This window comes from Giraffa tippelskirchi, chromosome 4 (genome assembly GCF_054371585.1).
Source record: "Giraffa tippelskirchi isolate mGirTip1 chromosome 4, T2T-mGirTip1v1.2.pri, whole genome shotgun sequence".
NCBI classification, from domain to species: Eukaryota; Metazoa; Chordata; class Mammalia; order Artiodactyla; family Giraffidae; genus Giraffa; species Giraffa tippelskirchi.
The window spans coordinates 127,578,921-127,596,747 of record NC_137278.1 but is presented as its reverse complement, the minus strand read 5'-3'; the positions used below and the strand labels follow the sequence as shown (position 1 = coordinate 127,596,747).

The 17,827-nt window shown below is 52.5% G+C and overlaps 1 protein-coding gene across 3 annotated transcripts; it reads right to left on the bottom strand.

The window, feature by feature from the left end:
* Positions 1-938: 938 nt before the first annotated feature.
* Positions 939-14,011, bottom strand: SMUG1 (single-strand-selective monofunctional uracil-DNA glycosylase 1). Of its 3 annotated transcripts, XM_081483668.1 has the most exons (4): positions 13,892-14,011; positions 13,110-13,182; positions 3,369-3,670; positions 939-2,358 (listed from the first exon to the last, which is right to left on the bottom strand). In XM_081483668.1, exons 3-4 carry the CDS (start codon positions 3,657-3,659, stop codon positions 1,831-1,833), a joined length of 819 nt encoding a protein of 272 aa, XP_081339794.1. In that variant the 5' UTR covers positions 3,660-3,670; positions 13,110-13,182; positions 13,892-14,011; the 3' UTR covers positions 939-1,830. The 3 variants fall into 3 exon arrangements, with proteins under 3 accessions (XP_081339794.1, XP_081339792.1, XP_081339793.1); XM_081483666.1 differs by lacking the exons at positions 13,110-13,182; positions 13,892-14,011 and adding an exon at positions 5,134-7,258; XM_081483667.1 differs by lacking the exons at positions 13,110-13,182; positions 13,892-14,011 and adding an exon at positions 7,214-7,258.
* Positions 14,012-17,827: the final 3,816 nt, after the last annotated feature.

Genomic DNA, 17,827 nt, shown 5'->3' with positions numbered 1-17,827 from the left:
TGCTAAAATGACACAGAACTCAGGAAAGCACTCCACGTATTATTACAGTTTTATTATAAAGGATACAAATCAGGATGAGCCAAATGAAGACACATAATGCAAGATCTGGGAGGGTCCCAAGGTGATTTCATGTCCCTTCTCCCCTGGAATCAGGACACACCACTCTCCTGACATATCCATGTGTACACCAGTCAGGAAGTTCACCAAAGTCTCTGTGTCGAGTCTTTATAGGGTTTCATTATGAAGGCAGAACTGATTTAAATCATTAACCACGTGGTTGAGTTCCATCTCCAGCCCCGTCTCCCCTCCCTGGGGGTCAGGCTGATAACACCTGGCTCGAAGTCCCCACCCTCTGATCACATGGTTGGTCTTTGGGGCATGGTCAGCCTCGAGTCAAATTTCAGCAGAAGCTCTTGTGTAGTCTGAGGGTCCCACCATGAATGAATGACAAAACTCCCAGCGCTTGGGAAATGCCGAGGACCTAGAGGTTCCCTCTCAACAACCAAGAACGGAGGCCACTCAATTTATTTATTATATAATGGGAAGGACACATATTAAAAATCTTATTTTGAGATCTGGAGATGATCTATACCAGGAGCTAGAGTCCAATCGTGTGTTCCATATTAAGGTGGTCTCTGCTCCTGACTGGATTCCCTTTCCCAGCCCTTACTACAGGGGCAGACATGCGGCAGAGCTAAGAAATGAGTTAGCTGGAGATACCAGGCTCCCATCCACCCATCAAAGTGCCCCAAATAGCAAACAAACCACTCGACAGGCCTCTAACAGAGATCCTGCAGCTCTGGCAAGGTAATTAGAGACTTCATACCATTACCCAGCCACCCAAGAGAATGTTTTGCAAACAAGAGGAGGTAAGAAGGAAAATATAAACTATCACCTTCCACCCCTGACGTGCAGGAGGGAAAAAAGGGCCAACACAAAAGGGTTTAGGAGCTTTTAATGCTTAGCCTGAAAAATCACAGGCTGGGTTTTCCATAACGTCATTGGTCCATCTCTGGCAGGGCAAGACCCTGCCCGTCACTCAGGATATGGGTGGAGGCCCAGACCCCCACCTCTCCCCTCACCCCGGTCTTCAGGGCTTCCTGTGTAGTGAGTGTAGTGTCGTGCTTCCCCAACCAGCAGGCAGGAAAGCCAGAAAAAGTGTAGTGAGCACCCACGTGCCAGGCACTACGCAAGGCACTTTTAAGTGTTATCTCAGTTAATCCCCACACCAGCCGGGTGAGGCAGGGACCCCATGTTACAGATGAGGATCCTGAGGCTTGGAGAGGTCAATCCGCTTGTCCAAAATCACAAAGTTCACAAGTCTCAGAGCTGGGATGGAAATCCAGGTCTTCTGGCCTTTCCCATGCTGCCACACTGAACTCCCCCTGACCCACCCTCAGCCTCTCATCAGAAGTTCACTTTTAGCAGCCACGACCCGTGCTTTGTCCCAGTCCCTGTGGGGAGACGGGTGAGCTGCAGGAAGCCGTTCTAGGACAGTGGGGTCCTGGTGGGATCTTTTCTCTAAAACAGCAAATAGGACCTCAGAAGTCACTGTTGGGGTCACTCCCTGCAGAACAGAGGCTCCAGGGAAGCAGTGAGGTAGAGCAGCTCACAGATGTTGGCTCTCTGTGGAGTTGGGTACCACAGATGGAAGGAAGGTGAAGTGAGCAGGAATCAGGAAGACAAGCAGGAGCAATGTCAAAACGGCAGGTCCCCCAAACTGGGGAGCCCAGGGGGACCTTGTGGCTCCAGTCCAAGGGGTGTGTGGTCATCGCTGGCCCAGAGGGACCCGGAGGCCTTGAACATGTCCTGTGCCAGCAGCAGGGGTGCTCAATTGGTTAACAGCGGCAGCAGGCCCAGCTCGTTCAGTCTCTCCTTGGCTACCGCCTCCCAGCCCTTGTTGGCCTGTGGGCTGCGAGGGGAGGGGTGCAGGAGCCCCTCCACCTGGACCTCGGGCATCAAACCGGCCAGAGCCCGCCGCGCCCGCTGCTCAGCCAGGCGGCCCACGCCCACCACCAGCCGCACCCCCAGCAGCTGCACCTGCCGGCACAGGGAGGCGTCACACACCCCCAGGAGCTGCTCGCGCTGCTTGGCCGGCAGCTCGGCGGGGGTAACGTTGCGCCCGCTCGGAGCCAGGAGGAGCAGTGGACACAGGTTGTGAACAAAACAGTGACGGAAGAAGACCTCAGGCTGCCCACAGAGGTTCCGGAAAAAGCCCCAGAACCGGGCACCGCTCACCTCGGACTGAGGGCACTCCAGTCCCAGCACCGGTCGCTTGGGGTGCTCCTGAGGAGGGGTCCGCAAAGGCCCCCCAAGGCCCAGCCAGTCCCGGACTACACTCACTTCCCCGAAGGGCACCTGTGAGGAGGAGAGACATACGAGGGCTTCGAACTGGAGACCTGACGTCTGGGGTCTGGACCAAGCAACCCCTTTCCACCTTCCAGAAGGATCTAGCTGTCTCCCATTGCCCCCACCCCCACCCCAAGGCCGGAAACTAGGATTCCTGGCCCTTGTCTGAGCCTGCGCATGTTTCTCCAGGTTTTCATGTGGTCTATGGTCCATAAGAATTTACCCCGACCAGCCTTTGGGACCAGGCACGATAAACCTGAGGGGATATCTAGCCCGACACAGGGAGTAATGGGTAATAGGGGGGAGAGACAGATGGCCTGGGACAGAAAGGCGGCCAGGGTGAGAGGAGACACAAGGACAGGGCTGACCACTGCTCCCTGGGTGCCCTCTCAGCCCCAAGCCTCGGGCTGTCATTTCCATTGATCATCATTGATCACCTTTCAGCCCCCAGTTGGGGTCAATAAAAGCGATTGAGCCTCCTGCCCTGAAGCCTCTTCCCCTCCCCCATCGCCGAGCACCCCCACGGAGGGGCAGTCACTCGTCCGGAGGTCTGAGAGGGAAGCAGGCAGGCCCTGCATGCAGCCTGCTCTGTTCCAACCTCTCCTCGGCTAAGAAACAGAACCCCGGCTGCCAGAATGCCCTGCCTCTCTTCCCTGACCACCCCTGTCGACCAGTCTCCCCTGAGGAGCCCTGGTCCCTCTCCTGACCCCAACAACCCTCTAGGGAAAGGGGAGATCCGGCAAGGCAAGGTAAGGATGGGGCTGGCGGAAGGAAGGGCTCTCAGAGGCAATTAGTGGACCGCTCACAAGGGAAACGGAACTACCGTTAATGTGCTTGGTTAACTACAGGCAGCGAGGCCAGGAGAGTGTCTGAGACCACAGGAGCCAGGGTATGAGGATGGGGGTGGGGGCGCACCCACACATGTCCACCGTCAGGCACATACTCCTCCACAGCACATGCAGCCAAGCGTCCACCCTGGACCCGCCCACTCCACCCAGCAGCGGAACCAAGCTCTTTACCCCCGTCTGGGCCATGCCAAAGGGTCCTGGGTTCATGCCCAAGAAGAGCACTTGCTTGGGGCCCTGGCAGTAGCGGGTCACGTAGCTGCGATGTGGCTCCCACGCATACTCCACAGGGTTGTAGACGATGCCCACGAGCTCGGAAAACTGCAGTTGCCTCAGCTCATCATTAAGCCGAAGCTCCTCCTGCAGGAAGCCCTCGGCCAGGCTTCGAGGGGAGGGCTGGGGCTCCATCAGGGCATCTGCAGGCTGGAGGTGGGGCCCCGATGGGAAAGGCTGGGGCACAGCCATACCACCGTCACCTGGAAAACAGATGGACAGAGGCCCCAACAGCCCCAGCTGTCGAGTGGGAGGGGTCCAGGCTGACCAGGGCCCTTACTACCATCTGCTGGGCTCAGAAGAGACTGTGTCAGTTAGCCCTCAACCTCTAGGCAGGTCTTCAGTCATCCCAGTTCCTGGTAATGAAGGGCCTTTCCTCTCCTGGATTCAAGTACTCTTCCTCTTCATAAATCACCTAGTGAGTGAGTGTAGCCCATAACCGCCAGTCATCCCCCACTCCAAACCCCCTTTCCACTGGGCATAGGTTTAGGGTCACTAGCTCCTAGGCCATGCCAAGGTTTTCAATGAATATGTAGATGGCAAACTTTCAGCACTTTTACTGTCATCCTTAATAAAACAAGCCCATCCAGGATGGGCTGTTCTAGAAACCACCGTGCTGAAGGATGGGCTGCAGGTGCACAGCCATAGTGCAGAGACTAATTACAGAGATGATTTCAATAGATTCCAGGTGGTGAGCAATTGCTCTGTGCCAGGTACCCCTCAATGATGCATATAACAACCAAATGAGGTGGGCATTACTGCTCCCATGTTACAGGTGAGAAAACTGAGGCTTAGAAACATCAAGCAACTTGCTGAGGGTCACACACTTAGCAAGTAATGCAGCTGGAATCTGAACCAAGCCATCTGACACAAGGCTTTGCTCTTCACCACCCACACCCATCTTGCTTGAGACAGTTTGATCAGCCACCCTGCTAATTCTAGAGGCCCCCCAACCCCAACCTAGCTTTTTGCCCATGTTCAAGAATCTTCAGTGGTGAGTGAGACAATTAGCAGACTCAGACTAGATTCCTACAAGCTATGTAACCACAGCCAGAGCTTCAGGTCTTCTCATCCAAATACTAAGAAAAATAATATTCACTTATAAATACTGGAGACCCATGTGGCTCAGTGGTAAAGAACCTGCCTGCAATGCAGGAGACATGGTTTCAACCCCTGGGTCGGGAATATCCCTTGGAAGAGGAAATGGCAACCTACTCCAGTATTCTTGCCTGGAGAATCCCATGGACAGAGGAGCCTGGGGAGCTACAGTCCATGGGGTCACAAGAGTTGGACACGACTGGGTGACTAAACAGCAACACTTAAAAATAATATTACTATAAGAAATGGAATAAGATGTGTAAATGGCGGTCAAGGGAGGAAAGTGGGAAACGGAAGAGGACAGGAAAGAGGGAATGGGGAAGAGGCAGAGGGAGCACCCCAGCTAGCTCTGTAACCCACAAAGGCTGCTCCTTCCAATCTTCCTGCTCATCACTCCCATGTGAACCCAGAGGCCCAAACTGATCATTCCATTCACACTTTCAAAATGCCTTTCCTATCCGAACTCCCAAAACCTAACACATGTCATTTCCACAAACCCAACTTTTCATAGACTCCTTGAGTGAAGCAGGACTGACTACCCCCCCACACACACACATTTGAGTCATACCTGCCCTTCCAGATGAAGCTCGAATTCTCCCTCTGAGAAAGCTGTCCCTCTTCAGGACACTGCAGCATTTGCTGTAGCTTCCCAGCCCTACCCAACCCAAGTAGGTCTGGAGTGGGGCTTGGGAATCTGTATTTAAACAAGCTTCCTCAAGAGATTCCGATGGTTGGTGATGGCTTAGAACCACTGCATGTCACCATGGTTAGTGGCATCTTCATGAATTCACACCTTGCCTCCTAGACTAGACTTGAGGCAGATCAAAGAGGAAGCCCTGTTTCATTTTCCTTCATATCTCCAAGGTCCCAGCTTTTATCTGACAGTTAAATGTGTCCATCTCATCTTTTTTCAATCCTGTTTAAAACTACCTTCTGGGAGTTCCGTGGTGGCCTAGTGGTTAGGATTCCAGCTGTGGACCGGGTTCAATCCCTAATTAGGGAACTGAGATCTTGCAAGCCGTGCGGCACGGCCAATATAAAGAAGTAAAAATAAAACTACCCTCTACCAAAGACCCTTTCCTGACAGACTCCCCTCCACTTCTACACCCTGAGTTGACTCAAGGCTCAGCTGCCCGTTTTGCACTCTGCTTGTTTCTGAGGGCTTTCCAGGCTCTGGGCACGTTTCCATCACATCTGGGCCTCCCACAGGGCAGGGATCATGGTTCTTCTCCCTCTCAACCCCATATGCAGGTCAAGAGTAACCTCTTCCCCAAGATGGGATCACAAGGTTGACAAAACAGCTTGATCCATCAACCTGTTCTCTGACCCTAGCCTTGGGAAAGTGGGAAAGAGAGAGAAAAAAATCTTAACTATGCTCCAATATAATATAAAAATTTAAAAAGTCAGGGCTAAACTTACGAAATTCTTCCCTAGACTGCTTTCAGAAGTCTTTTAACTGATCTGTCCAGGTGGCTACCCAGGGCCAGTTGGACTCAAACAAAGGCTGAGAAGGGAGCTGTGGAGAACTCAGTTGTCTCCGGGGCCCTTCCTCTGCATCTCCCCATACAGTGCCAACATTAGCAGACTGTCTGCTCCAAGTCTGGCGTCTCTCTCAGGTCTTAAGGTTGAGCCTTTGATCTTTAGGGACCCATCCTGACGACAGCAAGGCCAGGGATACACAGAAGAGTGACAAGGCCTTATTTTCAATGTTCTAGAATTTCAAAGCCTGTTCAGAAGGCAAGAGCCACAGGCTGTGTGTCAACTGACTCGAATTCTAGTCCCGGTTTCATCTCTTAAGGTTCTACTAAGCAAGTCATTTAACTGTCTTCTCTATGAGATGAAAATCAAAATTCCCATCCAACCTACCACCAGCTGTTAACTCATTTTTTTTTCCCCCAATATTTATGAGTCTCTTACATGATAGGCATTGTGGTAGTCTTTTGGTGGGGAAGAAATCCAAAATGAATAAACGACTCATAAACGACTGGGACATGGCAGATAAACAACTGTAATACACTGTGACATACTGTGATTCCAGCTTTAATGTCCTGAACAAAACACCATGGAAGCCCAAAGGAGAAACCAGGAAGTTCTATGTAAAGTCACCCACGGACAGAGATCAAGAAATGTCTGTTTCTGAAACCACCGATAAATTACAGTATCACATTAAGCACAAGTGGAGGGTGATCCACCGATAAGTCTGGCCACCTAGGCTCTCTGGCACTAACCACAGTAAGGGCAGAAGGAATCCAAGACACTGTCCACTCCAGTGTCCGTTGGGGGCACATCAGGAATCCACATGGACAATCAACAAATCCTTAAAACCAATAATGATAACAATAATACTAATAGAGCATGGACTCATAAACAACACTTCATCTCTCCTCCTAGTTCGAGAGGGCTGACGAAGGATCCACGAGAAACCTCCACGTCCGCCCGCGGGCTCCGCCCGACGGGAAAGCCTCGTCTCCGCAGGTCTCCGGGGCGGTTCCATAGGCTCGGCTCTCTCTGCGCCGGGCGAGACCCTGACGGAGAGACGGGCCCCGAAGCACAGACATTTCCACTCCCCACCTGTCACCTCCGGCTAGCCAGAGGAGCCCCTATCCCGCCCCCCAGGGCCCCAGGTGCCCAGACTCCTACTTCCTCACCTGGTCCAGCGCCCCATCCGGTTTCCGGTTCCTTTTCCCACCTCCCCCGCCGGGCGAGGAGGACCCTGGGAGTTGTAGTCCACTTTGTTTAGGGAAAGAGATTGGCATAGCTGCGGCCACTTCCGCCGGAAATACTCAAATTCCCGGAAAGTGTGCTAAATTCGCAATAAGTAACTCTGGGGGTTGTAGTTTATTCTTTACACCAGGGCTAAATCCAGAGGACTTGAGAAGTGAGAAGCTAAGCTCTGTAAGGACCTTGAAGATCCTGGGCTCTAGCTATAAAGGGCATCACCTTTCCAAAAATTCATACACTTTTCCCAAAGGGATTGTGAATCAAAGAGCTTCAGCTATCTGCCGTCTCTTAACTCACCTGAGGGTATTAACAATGGCTACAGACTATTTCTAGCCCTCCTGCTGCTCCAGATGTAAGAGACCTCTCCTTTGCAGCCCTCCAAGGACTGTATATAGAACACCCACGAAAGCACTTCTGGCAACTCTAACTAAACTCCTTAGTAATAACTTTGAGACTCTTCCATCCCTCATTACTGTCCAAGCCCTTGTCTCCACAGCTTTACCATTTCACTTCTCTCCCTCCTCAGCCCTGCTGTCTACCCAGCCCTATTACTTTCCATCCTTCCCAGTCCTACCTCTGGAATACTCTGTCCAGGACACCTTCCTTGACCAATTCTATGGCTGCATCTAACAGTTCATTCACTCCCACCTCCCCAACCCAATACTAATGTCCAAAGCTGTCCCACTCCTAGCTTTATTCTTGTCCTGTGGCTGGATCTGTTTCTGTGTCCTGACTATAATATTATGGAAACACCATAAAGTCAGTTATCTTGTAGATGCTTCCCATCCCCACCCCCTGAATACCCCAGCACAGCCATGACAGACCACAGGAAAGCAGTCTCCCTGCAGGTGGAGACCAATGAATCCCAGAAGAGGAAGAGGTGAGAGAACAAGGATGCTACCCCCTTCTCTAGCTTCCCTTGCCCTCCTACCAACAGACAGAAACTTAAAGGTTGCAGCAGGAGCTTCAGGGAACTGTAAGCAGTGACCCTCTGAACCACAGATGAGAAACCATCCCTACCCTTGTAAGACTTTGGCAACTGAATTAATCATCCCCTTCAACAAAGTCCATTATTTCCTGAGGTTTCATTTGTGCCAGATTCCCACCCTGTGTCTTTGACTGTCTCTGCCTATGTATATGTATCTCTATCCCTAGTCTCTTGTATAGTCTCTCTCTCCTTCTGTGTACATCTGTCTCCCTGTCTCTACTTTTTTCTCTGGAATGAGTGAAATAAGAGTATCCCGACCTTCTGACTGGCTTTTCACTCAGGCATCTCTATCTCAGTAGATCTATGCATTTGTGTGTTTCTAAACAAAAATTAGGCGGGGAGGGGAACCATGCTGGTGGTGTTATCTTATTGCTTAAGAATTCTACGAGGAAATTCCCTGATGGTCCAGTGGTTAGGACTCAGTGCTTTCACTGTTATGGTCCAAGATTCAGTCCCTGGTCAGGGAACTAAGATCCCACAAACTGCACGGCTTGGCCAAAAAATTTTTTAAAACGTCTAGGAACCTCACCATCCCTTTGACAACCTTCCTATCACCCCCACCCTTCACCCCTTGCTGCCAAGCACCACCAGGTTGTCATTAATAGCAGCCTCTCCATACTCCAAGTCAGCTGGCAGGACAGTAATGAGTGAAGTGACTGACAGGCAAGCAGAGATCCCCAGGACCCCGACCCACGATTCCACCTTCCTGGAAGGGCTACATACCTGTTTCTGTCCCTGTAAGCCCATTCACCCCTGGGAAGTCAAAGATAGGGAGTCCCGACATGGGGAGAAACTAAGTCTTGGGCAACCTGCAGTCCCTGTAGCTGATCCTAGAGGGGCCTGGGGGCCTTCTCTGTCTCTGGTCCATGCTACTCCTCCCCACCTGCTGAGTCCCTCTCAGCAAAGATGGACGTGAGGAGCTCTCCCAAAGTGGGGGTGATTAGAAACAGAGATCCATAGACTTTTAAGAGATGGGGCCTGAGAGATGAAACTTGGGCTGGGGTGGGGCCTCCCACCCTTCCTTGTCCATGTCAGTCGCCTGGCCCTCTGGGAAGTCTCCAAGGGGCTGGCTGGCATCCATGGATAGTTTGTGGGGAAGGAGCAGAAGCAGACCCAAGCTGTGGCTTGAGTAGAGCCTAGAGAGTTGGGCCACTCTGTAGGGGCCAGCTGGGTTTGGGACAGGGTCCTCAGCTGCCCACCAGCGTGCTTCTGGAGCTGGAGCCCAGGTGGTAAGGGGTTAACCTGCTGGCTTGTTTTCCTTTGGTTTTCTTGGGCTGCCTGGGTTGTATTGGGCCACGAGCGCCATCTATCGGCCTCTGGAGGTCCTAGCTCTGACTCCCAGCTCACTTGGGCTTCTAGGCTGATCTTTCAGCCCTTTCCCTGCTATCTCCAGGCTCCTAGGGGAGGAGCAGGGAGCTGTCTAGATGCAGGGGTCCAGTGCAAAAAAATAGCTATGGGGATTGGAGAAGGTGAGGGCCATGTTTCCCCCTCCCCAAGCACCAGGTATCACCCTGTTAGCTCCTGCCACTTGTGCCCATGGGAACCCCAAACAGCTCCAGGTGTTTGACTTTCAGTGTAGCCATGTCCCTCTGCCCCAATGCACTGGGGGCTGAATCAGTTGCCCAATAAACATTTAAAGGCATTGGAGTGGAGAGGCGATGTAGCAGAGGACTTTAGAGTGTGGTCTCAGGACTCAGACCACCTGTATTTGAATCTCAGCTCTGACACTTACTAGTGGTGACTTGGGGCAAATGGCTTAATTTCTTTCTGCCTCAGTTGGCACAACTGTAAAATGGGATGATCGTTGTAATCCATGTATTCTTTTGTGATAATTAAATGACTTAATTACATAAGGTGCTTAGTACAGTGGGTAGCACAGGATTGGAGATCCATAAAGATCCATAGTTGTTTTTGCTTTCTTATGGCCATATGCCAGGATCTCAGGCAGATGCTAGTCTGAGGACCCCAGATCCAGGCCACAGAGCCACATCAGACACACAGGCATGAGGACAAGACTAGGCAACTCGTCCCTGGATATTTCCACAAAGAAATGAGCTAGATTTAGGGTCTGGAAGTTCAGGATTGCGAGGAAAGTTGTTTCAGGTCACCAAAGTCAACAGGAGATAGGATGAGGGGAAGCTGGAGGCAGGAAAGGCATTAAAGAAGAGGCATGAACAAGCCCTTTAAAGGACCTTGATTTAGAGAGGTGGCAAGGAGTCTCTGGGGTTCCCTGGTGGCTCAGATGGTAAAGAATCTGCCCACAAGTGGGAGGCTCAGGTTCAATCCCTGGGTAAGGAAGATCCTTTGGAGAAGAAAATGGTTACCCACTCCAGTATTCTTGCCTGGAGAATCCCATGGACAGAGGAGCCTGGCAGGCTACAGTCCATGGGGTCCGGGTCACAAAGAATCAGGCATGACTGAGTGACTAATACTTTCACTGACACTCAAGGAGTCTATGATGCATGGGGTGAGGAAGGGCCACTGCACCGCAAAGACCTGTCCTCCTTGGTAAAGGTGGCAAAGTCTCAGGGTTTGATCAGGCTCCCCACACCTCCAGAGAGACATCACATCACAGCCACATCCCAGAGCTTGCAGGGACTTAATCCTCGATGTTTCTCCTCCAGGCTGGTGGGGTGGGGGAGGGGACTCACAAATGGAGAAAGCCATCCGCAGGTCCCATGGGTTCTGCTCCCACCTCATTCCTAGACCTGAAGAACCAGGGGGAGCTTGGCTGTGAATCCATCCATTTGTTTCTTAACAGGTTTAGTCATCTGTCTCTGTGTCTTCTGTATCTCTGCCTTCATCTACCTTACTGGGAAATGGGTACATAGAATTCTTCTCCAAGGGGCAAGAATGAGGGGCACAATGATACCCTCTCAGTTAAGACAGAAACACAGAGCCAGTGGGGTCCCTAGTCCAGGCTCACCACTCCACCACCCCCTCCTCAGCCCCAAGGCAGCACAGACCAGCTTTATGGATTGATGGCCCTTCGCTGGAGGCAGGTGACAGCTTCCAAAGTCTCGCCAACTCAGGTGCTCTCCCTCTCCTGGGGCCTGGACGCCTGGGTCCCCAGGAGAGGAGCAGGGACTGGCTGGCTGGGTTGATTTGCATGGCTTACTTGGGAAGCAATTATCGGAGGAGCTGTCAGCTCAGTGCAGTGCTCTCCTCACTAATCGGATTTCACCAGAGCCTGGGGCTGGCAGAGGTGGGGGTGGGGGTGGCTGAGTAATTTGGCTTGATGCAGTGGTGGGAGATATCGGGGCCAGGAGGCTGGACAATCTGTCTGAGTGGTGTGAGAGTTGTCCAGAGCAATTATTCTGAGGCAACCACACAGATATCAGACAGCCAGCCAGCCAAGGCAACTCGTCCCATCGCAGAGTCCTGCAACAAGAGATGGAAGTTGCACTTCGGGCAAAGTGGGAGGTATGTCTCCCACAGATTGAGCCAAATTGAGCAACTGAGAAGAGAGGTCAAGAAGAATCTGGGAGAGGGACCAAGTAGCCAAGTGAGAAGAGGACCCAAGAACCCCAGCTTCCAACCTACCCCCGACCCAGGCCCTGTCCTGCCTTGCCCTCCCAGTATACCAGCCACAGGGCAGCGACTTGACTGAGTCTTCCAGCCCAGCTCCTCTCACTACAGTGCTTCCAGATCACTTTCCCTCCTCTTGTCTCTGGCTCTGTCACTTGCCCTCTCTGGTTCTGCAGCCTTCTATCTGCCCCCTCCTTCCTAACCACCCTGCCCCTCCCCGCGCCATCTCTCCCCAGGTTTTGCAGGGGACTGTTGAGCCCTCTCCCTGCGTCTCTCCTCTGTCTCGTACCTTCCAGAGCAGTGATGAGGATGATAGCAAGAAGCCGCCTTTACTGAGTGCCCCTTCTAGACAAGACAGCACCCTAAGAACTTGATGTGGATTCTCCCACCTAATCTTTACACTAACACCATGAGGGACATGCTCTCACATCCTCGAGTGCTGATGAGGACACTGCTGCTGACCCAACTTCCAGAAGGAGGGACCACACCTGGTCTTGGCATCCCAAGCTACCAGGACAGCCCTGGTGTGTGGCTCACGTATAGTCAATGTCTGTTTACTGAAGTCATGACTGAATGAATGATTTACCCTCTCCTCTACTTCCGCCTGACCTCCAGCCGGGTTCCATCCCCGTCCTAGCTCACTCCTGTCCTGACCCCCCTCCCCTCCCCTCCCCATCACAGCTGGAGCTCCCTCACACCTCTCCATACACTCTGTGCTCCCATACATCAGACAGCCTGACTCCCTCACCTGCTCCTGCCTTTGCACAATGGCCCATCTTGCCCCGCCTTGCCTGGAACTTTCTTCCCTCTCCATTTCTCCCACTGAAAACATTCTACCTGCTCTCCAAGGCTCACATCAAACGCCACCTCCCCCCTGCAAGCATTTCCTGATCCTCCCTTAGCTTGTACCTCTCTGGTGACCCTTGTCACCAACTGTTCAGTTTCACTTATTGCTAAAATGTCTCATGAACCCTGCTAGAGATCGACACTTAGTTTTCTCTCCTGAGCACAGGCCCACTGCCCTGTACCTAGTGCCACGCTCAGTCACTCAGTCGTGTCCGACTCTTTGTGACCTCATGGACTGTAGCCCGCCAGGCTCCTCTGTCCATAGGGATTCTCCAGGCAAGAATACTGGAGTGGGTTGCCAGTTCCTTCTCTGCCTTGTACCTAGTAGGTGCTCAATAAATATCCGTTGAAAACATGAATGTCTGTTCTCTGTTTTTATCTCATTTGGAGATGCTTTTATGGTGGGTTGAAAAGATCACTAAACCTTCAAGGAATCACAGAGTTGAGGGTTTGGCACTTACCAGCAGTGTAACCTTAGGAAGATCATCACCTCTCTGGACCTTGGGCTGGGCATTTCATTCTTCACCTAGAAGGCTGGATAACAATGCCTACCTCTCAGCACATGTGAGATATCCTCGTCTTATCTGCATATCTGTCTCTGAGCTGTGGGGAGCTGTCTGTCTCTCTCCATCTTTCTGCCTCACCACTGAGCCTGTGCCTCTCAGGCCCCCATCAATTCAGGCCCATACCCCAGTAGTCCTACCACATCTCCCTCCCTGTCACTCAGGCATGTCAATTTTCCTGATGCTACCATTCCCTAGAAGGAAGGAAGATGCTCTCACCCTCTCCCAGGGAACCCAGTGGACCAGCCTCACCTTGGCTCCCTCTCCCCCTTAACAAGTGAGACCTTGTGTTTTCCCTCTGAAAATATTAATAATAAAGAAACAAGGCACTGGGCATGGAACTGGATGCAAATTGGCCCCAATTCTCAGCCCAAGGAAGAGAATGTCTGAGCTACGGACTCAGAGAAATCCTGTGCTCGTTTGCATGTCATTTGCATTGTATTTACATGTGATCAATTTCATGTTCAAATATGCAATCCTCCCTTCCCAGTTTTTCTCCCCCAGGGTCCCCTCAGCCACTGTCCCCATCATCCCCCCCAGCCCCTGTCCTTCTTCCCCTGACCCCTGCCACAACCCACCTCATCCTTTTCCTCCTTCCTGCCAGGGTCCCCAGCCCGCCCCCTTCCTTACCCGCTAGGACCCACTTGCCCCACATCCAAAACAGACTCCTGGGGTCTTACCCCTCAGTTCAGGAGGGACATCCCTGCCTGCCCCCTCCCGCCCTGAGCCGGGCGGGCACAGCAGACAGCAAGCGCGGCTCTCAGCAAATCCCAGCCCCATTCAGCCTGGTGATTAATGGCGCTGCCCTCCCCATGAACCTGCCTTTAATACTGAGGAAGTTATGAAACCGCTATACATCAGCAGCTCCGGCCCCACTGCCCCCGCCCGCCACCTCCTCTCCTCCACCCCCCACCCTCCAGCTCCCTCTTCAAAATCTCATTTGGGCTCCTGCCGCCTGGGCCCACCCCTCCTCTGGCCTTTGCTGGGAGGAGGGGGTGTCTGCCCCTGCCGCCATCCTGGTGAGGACCCACATCTCATTTTCCCTTCCTCTCTCCCCCCTGCTCCGCCCTCTCTCCCTCCCCACCCCCCACGGCTGCATCTCCGGACCCATTTAGAATTGCTGACATTTTATCTACATTACATACATCACTCCGTCCCCAGCAGCCATCTCTCATGGATTGTCGGGGGGCGGGGTGGTCCTGAGCTTGGGTAGATGGTGGGTAAACAGGGTAGAGTTGGGGAGATAGATGGCACTTCCTCTCCACCCCTTTCTCCTTGGACCCTCTCCCTGGCCACCTGGGAGGTTGTGCAGGTTGGTAACATAGCCTCCTCATGTGAGTCCCTGCTATGTCACAAGATCGAAAGACCTTTCCTTAGACTGCACAGACTAGGGAAGTCCATGTTGCCCAACACCCCCCCTTCCTCCACAGGGGCTCCTCCACAGGCGATTATGAAGGTGGTTGCTTAACCTCTTTTAGTTGACCTGTACTAGTATTTCCCATACCTATCTATCGGGAAGTCCCTCTGAATGTCTAGCCAGTGTTCCTCATGCTGCAGTAATTATTTTCTTCTTGCTTTGTCCTTAGAAGGCTGAAAAGCAATATTACCTCTTAAGTGAAGTAAACCTTTTGTTCCAATGCCCAAACAAACATAAATACGGTCACCAGCCCACATCCCTGAGTCTTATAGAGGCAATAAGAAGCAGAGGGTGGGGGTGGGGGTGGGATGGGTGGGACCCACCTGTGGGACCCACCTGTGGGACCCACCCTAGACAGGAGAAAACTGAGACCCAAATTCAGGAAGAGGAAAGGCGAGAACCTGTCTGAGACCAAGAGACAAGGACTCAGGGATCCTATAGTCCCACTGAGCAGTTTTCTCTCCACAGAGGGATGGACAAGGCAGAGGGCAGCAGCAGATAGTGAGGTCTAGACCAACCGATAGACAGCAGAGGGGAAAAAAGGAGGAGCCGGGAGAGACAGGCAAACAAAGAAACAAACAAACAAAGAGCTAGACAGACAAAGGGACCATCAGCCCGGGACAGGCAGACAGGTGGGAGGAAGCCAACAGAGGCGCTGGTGCGGCGTGGCCCAGGCTGGACACATGGGAAGGGCTCGCTTCGTCTGTCTCTATCAGTCAGGGTCTCTAGGGCTTGTCTCACGCTGGGTCCACATCTATCCACTTTCCTGGGGGTGTGTGTTCTCATCGGGCCTTTCCATACCTTGTCCCTTACCCTTCAGCCTCCCCAGCCATGCCCCATCCCTGTCACTCCTCTCCCAGGTCATCTTTCTGACCTGCCCTTCACTGGCCATCTCAGGGAGACTCAGACACTTCCTGTGGGCTTTGGGAGGCTCCCATAGGAACCCGGCCAGTCCTCCAGGGATGGACAGGACAGGCAGGGCTCCAGCTCGGGGGACAGCTCCCAGGCCTGCAGAAGGGAAAGTGCAGCATGGCATGCCATGTCTGGCCAGGCTTAGCCAACAAGGTGGGAAAGGACCCTCTCCCCTCCCCCCTCCAGTGCCTCAACCTCAGACAAAACAGACCTTAGGCAGTGGGTCTGGGGGGAGTGGCTTATTTACATATTGTTTGCATCTCATTTGCATGTCCCTGATTTCCCACTTATCCCACACACCCTGTCTCTCCAATTGCAGGCTCTCTCCCACTCAATCTGGTCCCTAGGAGGGCTGGGGGCGGAGAGAGGGTGGGGCTCACACACTGGTGCCTGCCAGTCTTCCCTCCCACACCCCCTGCCAGTACATGTCACATTTCTGCCCAGCCAATGGGCATTTCCCCTCCTACCTTAGAGCTACCCTCTCAACCCCATTTGCCAGACACACATTGTCTTCCAGACATGACTTTTACTGTCCTGCCTCTGACCTTTGTCCCCACATGTCCCCCAGCCTTCCCCACCCCTCTGTGTTTAACTCAATGTTAGCATCCTTCAAGGCCAAGCACCAAGCCCTCCTCTTCCATGAAGACCTCCCTGATCACACAGCCCAGAAGGATCATAAAATTACATTTCTCAATACTGGAAGGCACTTCAAGAAATCCCACGGTTTGTCTTATTGGTTTTCAGGTAGACAATGCATCACTATCCCCATTTTATAGAAGAGGCAACTGAGACCCAGAATCAGTTAAGTTTCCCAGTATAGGCAGTATAGGCAGCAAGCAGGGAGGAAGTTTGAGCCCAGGACACTCTCTCAGTGTTCCTTGTTGTACCCTCTCCTTGTCATTCATCTACATGGGAGCAATGCCGTGTTCTGGGAACCCTCTTTTTTGGCCAGTGAGCAAACTATTGGATCTTATTGCTTAACTTCTCCTAGATTGGAATTTTAGTCTCCCAAAATCTTCCAGGTTTCCACCACAGAGAACTACTGCAGTTCCCTGAATTCTCCATGCCCTTTCCTAGCAATATGTCTTTGCCCATGTTGAGTCCCTCTGAAAGGTCTGTCTTTCTTCCCACCCCTTTATGAACTGAGAAAACTCCAGCTCATCCCTCAAAACCCAGCTCAACTAATCACTTCCTCAGTGAAGCCTTCCCTAATTTTCCTCCATGGCTCCCTGGCACCATATTGAAGCCTCCGAGGCAGTACTTGCCATACTTGTGCTGACGTCCCAGCCTCCCTCCTTAACTGTGAGTCCTTCAAGGGCAGGGGTCACCACATCCTGTTCAGCTCTTTCACCAGAGCGCACAGTGTTTAATTGGACCAGATCTCATCACTGCTTTCCTTCCCGAGCCCAGGCCCATGAACAGAAGCATCAACCTCTTGGGGAGGTCAACAAAAAAGACCAAGAAGTCGGAACCACTTGCAAGAGGATAAGTCCCAGAAGACGGTCATGGAGTACGGGATGTACATTTCTTAGTTTTCTAAACAATCCCTTTCACCTAGCTTAATGCCTCAAGGAGAGAGGAAGGTGGAGGAAGAGAGGAATAGAGCTGAGGGGAGAACGGGGAACAGGAAGAAAAGAGGTGGGGTGAGGGGGCAAAGGGGAGGAGAGTAGGGAAGAGAAGCGGGGAGACCAAGCCTTTGATCCTCAAGCGTGTCCAACATAGACCCCCCCTTTGGCCCTAGTATCATGTTTGGTCCCTTTGCCCCAGCCAGGAACATCTCTCCTGCCCAAGAGCAAGTGAGGCTGGTGGGAGGGGGCCGGGGCGGGTAGAAGCACATGCTGTGCTTGTGCCCTCAGGTCCTTCCACACACCTCGTCTCACAAAGCTCACCTGAGCTTCAGGAGTTGTCATTCCCATCCTACAGATGGGGTACTGAAGCAGAGAGGTACCCCATTTGCCTTCGTGCTCTGGAGTCAAATCCCAAAACTCGGCTCTCTCCACAACCCCAGGGCCCTCTTGGCATTGAAGACACACAAGAAAGAGGGGCAGGTGACACTTCACGCCCCACTTGGAAAGTCGAGGTGCAGAGGACAGGGGGTACCAGTCACCTCCACACTCCATGGAGGAGCTTGACGTGCAGGGCCATCTCCCACCGCAGGAAGCCCCCCCCACCCAACCTTGCATCAGTGAAGTCTGCTTAGTAGGTCGATGATGTTTAATCTGCTGTTATTTTTTCCTTCCCCCTGTCAGTGATCACGGCAGTAGAGAGAGCAGCTCAGATGTTTTCC